At 42.3% G+C, this 14,358-nt stretch overlaps 1 protein-coding gene across 1 annotated transcript; it reads right to left on the bottom strand.

Moving 5' to 3' along the window:
• Positions 1-526: 526 nt before the first annotated feature.
• Positions 527-12,175, bottom strand: rgra (retinal G protein coupled receptor a). Its single transcript, XM_078428321.1, has 7 exons — positions 12,021-12,175; positions 10,861-11,017; positions 9,414-9,535; positions 4,518-4,671; positions 3,126-3,243; positions 1,468-1,581; positions 527-815 (listed from the first exon to the last, which is right to left on the bottom strand). Exons 1-7 carry the CDS (start codon positions 12,097-12,099, stop codon positions 672-674), a joined length of 888 nt encoding a protein of 295 aa, XP_078284447.1. The 5' UTR covers positions 12,100-12,175; the 3' UTR covers positions 527-671.
• Between the last annotated feature and the right edge of the window lie 2,183 nt (positions 12,176-14,358).

The following is a 14,358-nucleotide window of genomic DNA, read 5'->3' as shown; positions in this document are numbered from 1 at the left end:
AGAGATAGATCAGCCATCATTGAATGGCGGAGTAGACTTGATGGGCCGAATGGCCTAATTCTGTTCCGTGAACCTGTGAACTTATGAACAATAAGCACAATGTATATTTCTAATTATGTATTCCCCCACCTGTGCAAACAATAGATCATTAACAAGGCAGCTGAAGTGTGTCAAAGCCCTCAAACACAAAGAGAACAAAAGTCATTTATTAAAACAAAGTGAAATGCTTGTAATCCTTCGGGTTGAAGGAAGTTTGGGGCCAAAATGTGTACATGTATATTCACATTGTTTAGAAATACAAATACTTTTTTACATGTTATAGAGTAGGATGTTGTGAAAGCAACATAGCATACAGTGTGTATAAGAAAATAACTGCAGATGCTGGTACAAATCGAAGGTATTTATTCACAAAATGCTGGAGTAACTCGGCAGGTCAGGTAGCATCTCGGGAGAGAAGGAATGGGTGATGTTTCGGGTCGAGACCCTTCTTCAGTCTGAAGAAGGGTCTCGACCCGAAACGTCACCCATTCCTTCTCTCCCGAGATGCTGCCTGACCTGCCAAGTTACTCCAGCATTTTGTGAATAAACATAGTATACAGGTTGGGTCAATGGTTTTGCTCTGCATTTGGGTTTGTTTCCCATTGACTGTTCTGTAACAGGCAGAACTTTGTTTACTTAACTTTCCCATCCGTTTCAATCGGTTCCATTTTCTGTCCTGTTAGGAAGGACCATATCCCTCCTCTGTAATTAGGATTTCTGAGTGCGTAGACAAAAGCGTTGGCTATGGGTGAGGTCTTTGCAAGAATGGCTGGAAGCTGGAAACACCAAAGTAGATCAGGACACCGTTATATTTACAGCGAGTTTGCAAATTTATTAAACCAATGTAAACAGCAATCCTATATAAGTCAGTTACGCAAAACTGCAACTGCACCCAACCAAATACTAAGATACACCAACTCCTTGGCAATGTTTTGAAGTCCAATATTAAAGTTCTCTCTCGGCCGTAATTTAACGATATTTCAAAAATAACTTCTAAAGGATTTTAAAACTTTTTTTGATCATATATCATATCATATATATCATATCATATATATACAGCCGGAAACAGGCCTTTTCGGCCCTCCAAGTCCGTGCCGCCCAGCGATCCCCGTACATTAACACTATCCTACACCCCACTAGGGACAATTTTTACATTTACCCAGCCAATTAACCTACATACCTGTACGTCTTTGGAGCTTTGTGAGCTTTGTTACTAGGGCAGGCATTTATTGGCCATTGTGAAAAAAAAACCAACCTGCTGGTGGAACTCAGTGGACCAGGCAGCGTTTTTGATGCTGCCTGACCCGCTGAGTTCCTCCAGCAGTTTGCCTTTTGCTCAAGATTCCAGCATTGGCCATCCCCTGTGAATTCGTTTATTGTCCCGTACACAATCGCTCTTGAGAAGTTGATAAATAAGACCTCACTTACCATTCTGATTTTTGGAGATATGACCATAACATTTTTGACGATGGCAAACATGCAGAGAAGGCTGTATGGACCCCAGCAAACGAGAAGGATTGTAAAAGGCAGCCCTGTATTAAACTGACCAGAAACAACATTTAGAGTAGTTCAAACCAACAAGCAATTGTATCACACAAAGCTCGAGGCATCTTTTTCTGTGCCGGATCAGTAAGTCCTTGTGCAAATATTGGAGACCCTCCCTGTCTTCACCATGTATTTTGCTTCACACTAAAGATACCATAGTTCAAAGCCAACCCAAGGCCAACCCAATCAGCTCATCCCAGAGCATTTCACTACTTTTTAGTTTAGTTTAGTTTAGTTTAGTTTAGTTTGATTTAGTTTAGTATCACGTGCACCGAGGTATAGTGAAAGGTTTTTTTTTGTGGAACTTTCCCTCCTCTTTTATCAGGATCGATCCCTTACTGGACTTAAAGGGATATATCATCTTCTCAACATGCTGGAGTAACTCAGCAGGTCAGGCAGCATCTCGGGAGAGAAGGAATGGGTGACATTTCAGGTCAAGACCCTTCTTCAGACCCGTCTGAAGAAGGGTCTCGACCCGAAACGTCACCCATTCCTTCTCTCCCGAGATGCTGCCTGACCTGCTGAGTTACTCCAGCATTTTGTGAATAAATACCTCCGATTTGTACCAGCATCTGCAGTTATTTTCTTATACTATCATCTTCTCAATGTCAATTAACTGAAATTCCTAAAACCCACCCTAAAATGCTTTCGAAGTCCAGCACTTTTAACTTGATGAGGTGAGAAGTTCGCTGACATTGATGGGACCATTATTTCAGGAGCAGAGTACAATGTGCTGTTCCACTGTACGATGTGCATGCAACCAAGCTGATTTTTTACCCCATGAGGTTTCGGGTTGGGTCTGTTTGATCTCACCAAGGTCAGAAGAAGGGGGCCAACAATTCAACTTCAACAGAAGGGGAAAGTCACACTTCAGATCCAAAATCAGTGTCCAGTAGCGCATGTTAGATGTGGATAGGAAAATGCATGATGTTTGCATTTAACATAACATCCTACAACCAGGTTAGTTTGTGTAGTTTAGTTTATTTCTGCTGACTGGTTAGCACGTAAGCTTTTCACTGTACCTCGGTACATGTGCCAATAAACTAAACTGACTATTATTGTGGACCAAGGTACAGTGAAAAGCTGTTTCGTTTCTTGTTGTCCAGTCAGTGAAAAGACTATACATGATTATCCACGGTGTACAGATACAGGATAAAGGGTATAACATTAGTGCAAGATAAAGTTTAGTAAAGTCCGATTAAAGTTAGTTCAAAGGTCTCCAATGGATAGATGGGAGGTCAGGACTGCTCTTTGTGTAGGAGAGGACGGTTCAGATGCCTGATTACAGCTCGTCTTACAGAGTTTGTACGTTCTCCCCATGACCGCGTGGGTTTTCTCCGAGATCTTCGGTTTCATCCCACACTCCAAAGCCGCACAGGTTTGTAGGTTAATTGGCTTGGTCTCAATGTACATTGCCCCTCGTGTGTGCAGGATAGTGTGCAGGGATCGCCGGTCAGTGCGGACTCGGTGGGCCGAAGGGCCTGTTTTCCCGCTGTATCTCTAGAACTAAAACTAAAACTAAAATCATGACTGTTTTGTACCTTGACATGTCCAGTTTTCTTGAATTTATTCGCACAAGATTGGTAAGAAGAAAACAAGATGAAAAGCGGAAGGGCAAATTGGAAAAGTGCCATTGGAATGACGAATGAGATAAAGTTTCTGAAAAAAAAATGGAGATGGTGTGTTGGCTCCCAAGATATTTGACAAAATTAAAAGATTTTTAACAGTTGTTGCAAAATGTTGAAGTTCATACAGTTCTGACACCAGGCTCGTTAGAGCATTGTTTGTCCTTACATAACTTGAGACCATATTGGTACAATATTCTCATTATTATTGCAAGCTCAATTATCCAAAGAGACATGCATTACTCTCTTCATGCAAAATGAGCAACCTAAAAATAATACTGGAGTAAAGCAGTTTCTAATTCACATTAGGTCCAGATCTAAAATCAGGTCCAATACGGGTTATTAATCTCATTTAATCTCAGTTTTATTCTGCAATGATAAATCCAAGATGGTGTCCAACATGTTTGGTGATGTGATGAAAACCTCGAACAAGAATGTCATGACCATCATGAAGATCCCTAACATCAACATCGTGACGATTAACATTACCGGAGATTTAACTAGACAATTCCTGTCATCGTCCTATTTATTGTTTGACCCATTTATGATTCCAGCCACATTTAGATTTAGATTTTTTTAGATTTAGAGATACAGCGCGGAAACAGGCCCTTCGGCCCACCGCGTCCGCACCGCCCAGCGATCCCCGCACATCAACACTATCCTACACACACTAGGGACAATTTTTTACATTTTGCCCAGCCAATTAACCTACATACCTGTACTTCTTTGGAGTGACACACATTCTATGTGTCAATGCGTAGCTGCCTTCCAAAAGCCCAAAATATTTATTTATATTAATCTACACTAAATAAACTTTTTTGGAGTTTTATTTAAAGGGGCAGTACGGTGGCGCAGCGGTAGAGTTGCTACCTTAAAGCGCAAGAGACCCAAGTTCGATCCTGACTACGGGTGCTGTCTGTACGGAGTTTTTACGTTGTCCCTGTGACTGCGTGGGTTTTCTCCAGGCGCCCTGGTTTCCTCCCTCGCTCCAAAGACGCACAAGTTTGTGGGTTAATTGTCTACGGTAGAAAGATTTGTAAATTGTCCCTGGGGTGTAGAATAGTGTTAGGGTACGAGGATCGCTAGTCGGCGTGGACTTGGTGAGCTGGAGGGGCTATTTCCGCAATGTATCTCTAAACTAAACCAAAACCAAGGATCACCACCAACACTTTTGCAGGACAATTGGAGATGGCTAATAAATACTGGCTATGCCAGCCACGGCAACCTCTTGCGAATGATTTGCACTGAAGTGCATCCTATCTGCAGCAGGCTTGCAAAGAATTACACTAAAGAATGTCATTTACCAACCTGTCTCCTTTCGAGTAGTCCAAAGTACAGCATGTTCTCAATGGCTCATAATCATATTCACCCCAACCCAACAAAGGCATGAGTGCCCAAAATCCAGCAAAGGCCCAGATAAATAATATAACCACCATGGTGTTGCTCCATTGTAATCTTGACCCTGTAACGGAAGATTAAAATATCAATGCTCCTTCATCCAGATGAGTGGAAATATAAGTCTAACTGAGACTTCCAGTTGGAATTTTAATGCTCACTTTAGAAAATTGTATAAACCAACATGATATTGCCTTTTATTTGTGTAGGAAAATAACTGCAGATGCTGGTACAAATCGAAGGTATCACAAAATGCTGGAGTAACGCAGCAGGTCAGGCAGCATCTAGGAGAGAGGGAATGGGTGACGTTTCGGGTCGAGACCCATCTTCAGACTAAACGCCTGAAGAAGGGTCTCGACCCGAAACGTCACCCATTCCCTCTCTCCAAGATGCTGCCTGACCTGCTGAGTTACTCCAGCATTTTGGATTACCTTGGATTTTATTTAAAGACTATGAACCTGGCAGCATCACAGTTCAGATACATCAATGTAAAGTGTTAGAACCAATGTTTATTGATGATATTCACCGATCAGAAAGCAATGGTGAAAATCAAATAAAACTCTATATTGGAAAAATATCTGAAAAATATCAATAAATTCTGGAAATCAAGTCAGGAGTGCTTAATTGTCAAATGCAATGAGAACAGAACTGTGAATTCTTACTTGCAACAGGATAATAGATCTGTGAACACCATGCACACAGATAATATATACTAAACAAAATATAAATAAATGAAAAAACACAATACCAGTGCAAAAAAAACTCAGTCCTTCGAGTCACCATTAAAGTTGATAGTTGAGGTTACTGTGTAGTGTTTACGAGTCTGATGGTAGTTGGGACAAAGTTATTCTTGAAACTGGCGGTCACAGTTTTCAGACTCCTACACTTTCCTCCTGATGGGAGGAGTGAAATGAGAGATGGCTAGGGTGACGTGGGTCTTTGATGATATTGAGTGCCTCTTTGAGGCAACACCTCAATAATCATCAGTTCTGGCATCAATCTAGCAAATCCTCATCAGAATTTGTAATGAGGAAATAAAAGATAGTTTTAAGTTGCAGAGAAGATGGCTGAAAGGATGGTTAGAACAAAGGGAATATCAGCTAATGGGTAAAGCCAGGTCAAATGGGTTAAAGGATCAATTAGAGTACGATTATGTTTCTTTGTCTGTACTACCATCCCACCATCTCCATTAACCCATTTGACCTGTCTTTATACTATTCCCCCTGATCTAACCGTTTGTTCCACTATCTCATTGAAATGTAAAACCACATTTCTTTTCTCACTCTTTCCCATTCCTGCAGAGCAGTCCCTGATCTGAAATATTAGTTTGTTCCTCTTTCCGCAGATACTGCCCACCCATTGAATGTTTCCAGCATTTTCTCTTTTTTTAAATTTTAGCTCAAATGGATCCAAATGGATAGCTGGGGTCAGCTAAAGTTAAATTTAAGGAAGGTTCTTATTCATAGCGTCATTGAGTCATACAGCATGGAGCCAGGCCCTTCAGCCCATCTTGCACACACTGGCCGATGTGTTCCATCTACACTAGTCCCACCTGCCTGCGTTTGGCCCATATCCCTCTAAACATGTCCTATCCATATACCTGTCTAATTGTTTCCTAAACGTTGGGACAGTTCCTGCCTCAATTACCTCCTCCGGCAGCTCGTTCCATACACCCACCACCCTCTGTGTGAAAATGTTACCCCTCAGATTCCTATTCAATCTTTTCCCCTTCACCTTAAACCTATGCCCTCTGGTCCTCGATTCCCTTACTCTGGGCAAAAGACTGTGCGTCTACCCAACCTATTCCTCTCATGATTTTATTCCCGGTTGCTTTTCAGCGATATTCTTTAAAATAAAATTTTAAAGGGGTTAAAATTAAAAGGGGTTAACATATAAAATTCTTAAGGGGTTGGAGAGGCTAGATGCGGGAAGATTGTTCCCGATGTTGGGGAAGTCCAGAACCAGGGGCCACAGCTTAAGGATAAGGGGGAAGTCTTTTAGGACCGAGATGAGAAAACATTTCACCACACAGAGAGTGGTGAGTCTGTGGAATTCTCTGCCACAGAAGGTAGTTGAGGCCAGTTCATTGGCTATATTTAAGAGGGAGTTAGATGTGGCCCTTGTGGCTAAAGGGATCAGGGGGTGTGGAGAGAAGGCAGGTACAGGTTATTGAGCTGGATGATCAGCCATGATCATATTGAATGGCGGTGCAGGCTCGAAGGGCCGAATGGCCTACTCCTGCACCTATTTTCTATGTTTCTATGTTTCTATGCTCTCTCACTTCACTTTATTTCAGTTTAGTTCATTATCATGTGTACCAAGGTACAGTGAAAGGCCTTTGTTGCGTGCTAACCAGTCAGCAGAAAGACAATACATGATTACACTCGATCCATTTGCAGTGTATCAATACATGACAAAGGAATAACGTTGAACGAAGACATGTTGCAGCTTGCCAATGGTTCATTGCTACAATTCGCAGGGGGATGGAGATACAGTACTTGACTGACTGAGCAATTCAGAGTGAAGATCCGTGTGTAGGGAGTGGAGAATGACGCCGATGAAAGAAAGAAATCGGCTTTAGCAATCAGCTGAGACAAAGAATGGAATTATTTTCACAGGCTTTACAGAGCTGAGCAGCATTCAGAGTGCTGGGACTCACATCCGTGATAAAGCGTCGTTGAATAAGTGCATTGAAATGATGGAGAGCTTCCGTTTACTTGGCAAAAATAAATTCAGAGATTACTCGAGCAAAGACCAACTCCACAATGTGCTGTAGTCAGCCTTTCACTAATCTTTAATTTGGCAATGAAGAGCGCATTCAAATGAGCCCCCAATGATGTTGGTTTTAAGGTCGAATTGGCCACAGCTTCAATGTGCTCAATGGATTTGGAATTCTTACTGCCCTGCATTTGCAGTTTATTCATATCTCCGACATCCACATAAATAAACCTGTTTTTCTTTCTTCATGAGCGCACTGTTACACAACTTGTCACGTGCAACTATTGCACAATATTTCCATGACTTTTTAAAGCTTTTCGTGTCTTTTCTAATCTAAATCTCTTGTTAAAATAGCAAAGAAAATGGCAATTTATTTTGGTTTAAGAGTTTCCTGAAATCTTTCCTCAAATTTAGTTAAGAACAGGAAAGCCACAAATAAAATTAAAGAGCTTTTATCAATTAAATCAGTACAACTTGCGGTTTAGAATATAGAATTATATTTAATATACAACACTAACTTGACATCAGTTTGGCACAGACACAGCCTGTTCCTACACTGCACTGCTCTATGTTCCATGTTCTAACACAGAGGTCTTTCTGCTGACTGGTTAGCATGCAACAAAAGCTTTTCACTGTACCTCAGCACACGCGATAATCAACTCAAACTCAAACTCAAGGAAGCCATTTAGCCCATCTTGTCTATGCCAGTTGTAACAGCAATACCGAGTCCAATCCCATTTTCCAGCATAGCTCTCTGGCCCAATGGTTTAGTTTAGTTTAGGTTTGTTTAGAGATATAGCACAGAGATATAGCACAGGGTTTATGCTTCTGCTACAGCTCTAGACATGGGTTCCTGCTACCTACAACTCTCATCTCCTTGTTTGTCCACATAGAGTCAGGCCCTATGGCCCACTGAGTCCACACTGACCAGCCATCTCCGCACATTAACACTATCCTACACGTACTAGGGACAATTTTACACTTATACCAAACCAATTAACCTGCAAACCTGTACGTCTTTGGAGTGTGGGAGGAAACCGAAGATCTTGGAGAAAACCCATGCAGGTCACGGGGAGAATGTACAAACTCCGTACAGACAGCACTCGAGGTCAGGATCGAACCCGGGTCTCCGGCGCTGCAAGCGCTGTAAGGCAGCAACTCTACCTCTGCACCACCATGCCGTGGTATCTTGTCAGCTATAACCTATTGTTTAAGCAATGTGATGAGGGTTTATGCCTCCGCTACAGCTCCAGACATGGGTTCCTGCTACCTACAACTCTCATCTCCTTGTTTGTCCAGATAGAGTCATAGAGTGATACAGTGTGGAAACGGGCCCTTTGGCCCAACTTGCCCATGCCAACCAACATGTCCCAGCTACACTAGTCCCACCTGCCCATGTTTGGCCCATATCCCTCCAAACTTGTCCAATCCATGTACCTGTCTAACTGTTTCATAAACATTGGGATAGTCCCTGTCTCAACTAACTGCAGATCTTCCCACTAATCCTTCAATGAATTATTTTAAACCGCTCTCTCGTGATTTTTGATTAGATTTAGATTTAGATTTTTTTAGATTTAGAGATACAGCACGGAAACAGGCCCTTCGGCCCACCAAATCCGCGCCGCCCAGCGATCCCCGCACATTAACACTATCCTACACACACTAGGGACAATTTTTACATTTGCCCAGTCAATTAACCTACATACCTGTACGTCTTTGGAGTGTGGGAGGAAACCGAAGATCTCGGAGAAAACCCACGCAGGTCACAGGGAAAACGTACATACTCCGTACAGACAGCGCCCGTAGTCAGGATCGAACCTGAGTCTCCGGCGCTGCATTCGCTGTAAGGCAGCAACTCTACCGCTGTGCCGCCCTTACTCGTCCAAGGGAATTTGGTCTTTTTCTATTTGCAAGGCTCCAGAAAAACTTACATGACATTCCATTCATCATGTGATCACACCTTCTGTATTGCCCTCTAGTCTAAAGCTTTCCTCATCTCCGTCAACGGGGCGGCTGATTTTGTTATGATCTGCAAACTTCTTTCTCACGGTCCCCCTTGCTTTGATGGAAAATGGCCGTAGTTATACTTACTGCTGCAGTTTAGATGGTATCTGTCCCAGGCAATCGCCGCACAGGTATTAATGCTGGCTAGTGCTGTAATAAATCCTTGGAAGCCATGAGTTTGGCAACCTTCTGATCCATAAGGCCAGTACCTGTGAGAGATGTAAACATAGAAACATAGAAAACAGTTGCAGGAGGAGGCCATTCAGCCCTTCAAGCCACCACCGCCATTCAATATAATCACTGCTAATCATCCAAAATCAGTACACCCTTCCTGCTTTCTCCCCATATCCCTTGAATCCATTAGCCCATAGAGCTAAATCTAATTCTCTAAGCAAGAGATATGATGTGCTATGAAATTGTTAATGTTAAAGTCCGCTTTTGGGTACTGTAGATACAAACAAAGATCTAGAAAAGCATGTGTACGCAATGTGGAAGAAAGATGCACATTTGGAGATGCAGATAAGGAAAATCATGGCATCAAATACTTTGGGGGCTCTTTTAGTAAGGAGGTGAGGAGGAACTTCTTTAATCAGAGGGTAGTTAATCTGTGGAACTCATTGCCACCAGGGTCTGTGGAGGCCAAGTCAGTGGATATTTTTAAGGCAGAGATAGACAAATTATTGACTAGAACGGGTGTCAAGGGTTAAGGGGGAAGGCAGGAAAATGGGATTAGGAGGCAGAGATCAGCCATGATTGAGTAGACTCAATGGGCCGAATGGCCTAATTCTACTATAACTTGCGAACTTTGCAAGAATGGTAGCACCAGGTAATCCCACTTTACTGACCACTCCTAATACATTAGGGGCAATTTTACAGAGACCAATTAAACTCCAAACCTGCACGTCTTTGTGGTGTGGGAGGCAACTGGATCATCCGGAGAAAATCCATGTGGTCATCGGGAGAACGTACAAACTCCATACAGACAGGACCTGTTCATTTGTACATTAGCAGTTATTTTACAGTGCGACTAATGTTACAACCTGCAGATTCTTGGGTAGTTGGAGGAAACTGGAGCATCTGAGGGAAAGCCACATGGGTACAGAGAGAATGTGCAAACTCCAAATGGAGACAAGATTGAGCCTGGGTCCTTGTGCCACACATGCACGTATACAAGCAGTGGTCTTTCTCACACATTAACCATTCTCTGCACAGATTAGTTACTCTTTGAATGTCTTGCTGGCTTTTTCAGTGACTAAATCAGATGCTTGTGGGAGCTAAAGATCAAAGACAGAAGTAAAAAAAGATGGGTGACGTTTCGGGTCACCCATGGACTCGAAACGTCACCCATCCCTTCACTCCAGAGATGCTGCCTGACCTGCTGAGTTACTCCAGCACTTTGTGTCTATCTTCAGTATAAACCAGCATCTGCAGTTCCTTTCTACTGCATAAACTCTGGCCTGGGTTAGTTTGCCCAGGTGATTAGCTTCCGCGCTGCATATTCTACGCGATTCTTTCCAATCCAAACTGTGTTTACCTCAGAAAGCTTGAAAACGCAGCGACTAACGCGTTCACACAGATGCCAGAGTCGGATACAGCCAAACTGGCGACGAGGAGATTACTCGGTGTCTGGAGGTACTTTATCTTATAAAAGGACAGGATTGTTAAGCCATTCAGGAGGAGTCCGATGAGTGCTGTGGGCAGACCAGACAAACAGACACTGAGGGCCGGTTCGAATACCTAATTTGATTTCTTAATTGTAATGGAAATATCTTATTTAGTTAAGACGAGAAACAGAAACAGCCTCAGTCCGTTGAAGGGTAGATGCATCTGATGAATCTAGGGAACAAAGTGGGCATCAGAACTCAGCACAATGCAAGTTAAACATATATTGGGCAACGTGGAAGCTGAAGATTTCAGACTGTTTCCAAACCAATTCAATATCTCGCGTACACAGGCACAAATGCTATCATGCTCGTTATGCAAAGGAATTATGAAAATGGTTGTTATCTAAGGGCATTTACAATACGAAGGTTTTTGCCTCATAGTTTTCAATCACTAATTCAAATTAACCCCACTCAAATGCAGCTGAAAGTCTTTTAGTTCAGTTTAGTTTAGAGATACAGCGTGGAAACAGGCCTTTCGGCCCACCGTGTCCGCGCCGACCAGCGATCCCCGCACACTAGGGACAGTTTACAATCTTACTAAAGCCAAATAACCTACAAGCCTGTACGCCTTTGGAGAGGGGTAGGAAACCGGAGCACCCGGAGAAAACCCGCGCGGTCACAGAGAGAACGTACAAACTCCGCACAGACAAGCACCTGTAGTCAGGATCGAACCCGGGTCTCTGGCGCTGTAAGGCAGCAACTCTACTGCTGCGCCACCGTGGTGACCCTTGGCAATATTTCCTCTGGTTGTATCCAGCTTTGTGCAGACATGGAAGTTGTGGAAGGCAAGTACTCCTCTTGTTGCCAGTCCACAACGGTTAAATCCACCCAAAATCCATCCCTTGTTTATGCTGAAATATGCCTTCGCACATATTGATATCAGGTGCAATGCACTATCACTGTGGCCATTTGAATATCATATCAAACAGTGAAGAAAATGAAGACTAGTTGTGATTGATTCGACAAACATCTGGGTGCAAATATTTCATTGACAGTTGCAAAATCAAATGTAAAGCTCTGAATTCTTTACCTTCCAGAAGCAGGGCAGTTCCCAGTGCAAACACTTCCAACTCGCTGAATCCCTCAGTTAATGGATTGGTGGTTACCATCTTTGCACTCTGTCAGTGCTTCTTCTCAAAGACAAGAGTGAGCTTGAATATGTGCCAGTGCTTTATATAAACTAAGAGAGAGAGAGAGAGAGAGAGAGAGAGAGAGAGAGAGGTGGGGTTTGGGCACTTTGTAATCCTGAGAAGTTTTGCACTCTAGGTTATTAAGTCGGATTTACTGAGATTGAAATGCATTCATTGAGCTACAACAAGATCTTTGTGCAAAAGCCCAATTAAAAGTTGTTGTGGGGAGGGTTGGAGACTGAAGTCTGTGCTTCATTTTGATGTTTCCTTATCACTTTTGGACACAGGCAATCTCCAGGTGCAATTCTTTTCAGTTCAGTTTATTGTCTCAGCGAAAAGCTTTTCTTGCGTGCTATCCAGTCAAAGGAAAGACAACATTTTTGAGCCATTTCTTGATGATAACTTTGATGATAATCTTACTTCATTTGACCTTGTCTTCAACAGCCATCAAATATGCTTGTTCAAACTGTATACACAGATGCATGTACAGCAAAGGTACAAACTGTATACAGATGCATACCCAGCAAAGTTGCTCATTCAAATGCACATGCCCTTTGCATACTTTACAATGATTGGCAGACTGCTGTCCAGTTGTCTTTTCTCTCTGTGTACACCTGAATGAATCCCGAAACGTCCCCTATCCTTTCTCTCCAGAAATGCTGCTTGAACTGCTGAGTTACTCCAGCACTTTGTGTCTATCTTTGTACAAACCAGCATCTGCAGTTCTTTGCTCCTACATTCTGGATTAATATACAATTGGTTTTAATTGGTTTCAAGGACCAGACTCACTCCCTCTTCTCCCCTCTCCCATCAGGCAAGAGGTCCAGAAGTGTGAAAATACACACCTCCAGATTCAGGGAAAGTTTCTCCCCTCTTCAGTTATCAGGCAACTGAACCATCCTATCACCAAACAGAGAGCGGTTCTGAACTACTATCTCCCTTAGATTATCTCTAATCGGACTTTACTTGTCTTAAACATTATTCCCTTTATCCTGTACCTGTAAGCGATGGATGGCTCAATTGTAACCATGCATTGTCTTTCTGCTGAAGATAGACACAAAATGCTGGAGTAACTCAGCGGGTCAGGCAGCATCTCTGGAGAGAAGGAATGGGTGATGTTTCGGGTCGAGACCCTTCTTCAGACTGTCTTTCTGCTGACTGATTAACACGCAACAAAAGCTTTTCACTGTACCTCGGTACATGTGGCAATAAACTAATCTAAATTAAACTAATCTTCTTAATTTATCAATGTTGGCAATAATGAAGAATGAAGCAGTTTTGAAATTTGTTTTTGACTCCATGTCTGTGTTTTGTTTTGCTTGTTACACCTTCAATATTACTGTATGCCTCCTTCATTAAATTTTGTAATGGTTTGTCAGTTTGCATGTTTAATATGATAGAATGTGAGATTCCATGTCATTATCAGCTTACATGAACTGAGGTGTAATTCCTAACAAATGCAGGCAACAAAAGCTTCATCTGTATTAACATAAACGATGAAGTATCTCACTGTTCTCAAATGAAATTCTATTTATATCTTCTCAGGAAATGAAACTGCCCCTCACAATAAGTAACAGGAACTGTTCTCCCTGGACGCAATAGATTGGAGAACCTCAGACTATCTTTGATTGGACTTTGCTGGACTTTATCTAGCACAAAACGTTATTCACGTTATTCCCTATATCATGTATCTGTACTACAATGTGGATGGCTCGACTGTAATCATATATTGTCTTTCCACTGTCTGGATAGCAGGCCACAAAGGCTTTTCACTGTACCTCGGTACACGTGACAATAGACTAAACTCAAACTCAACTCAACTTAACTCAATTTTGTGTGTGTGATGTAATAGCAAATGGTAAATGGCATATTTGTTCAATGCTGCAGGAAACATTCAGTCGGGGGATTTGAAGGAGGATTATGATTTGCCCAGTTATGTAAAACAGAAAGCAACAAGTGGGAAGTTAACATCAGTTTGATGAAATCAGGGAGAGATGTGAAACTGGCTGCTGGCATTTGTTTTACAGCATCATACGAATGGTACAATCTGCCAATGCTTTGTTCAATTAACTATAAGAAAATAACTGCAGATGCTGGTCCAAATCGAAGGTATTTATTCACAAAATGCTGGAGTAACTCAGCAGGTCAGGCAGCATCTCAGGAGAGAAGGAATGGGCGACGTTTCGGGTCGAGACCTTTCTTCAAACTGATCGCATTTAAAATAAATGATGCAACATA

The sequence above is a fragment of the Rhinoraja longicauda genome, chromosome 35 (genome assembly GCF_053455715.1).
Source record: "Rhinoraja longicauda isolate Sanriku21f chromosome 35, sRhiLon1.1, whole genome shotgun sequence".
Taxonomy (NCBI): Eukaryota; Metazoa; Chordata; class Chondrichthyes; order Rajiformes; family Arhynchobatidae; genus Rhinoraja; species Rhinoraja longicauda.
Note: the sequence above shows the minus strand (reverse complement) of the source record. Positions and strands in the feature narration are given on the sequence as shown.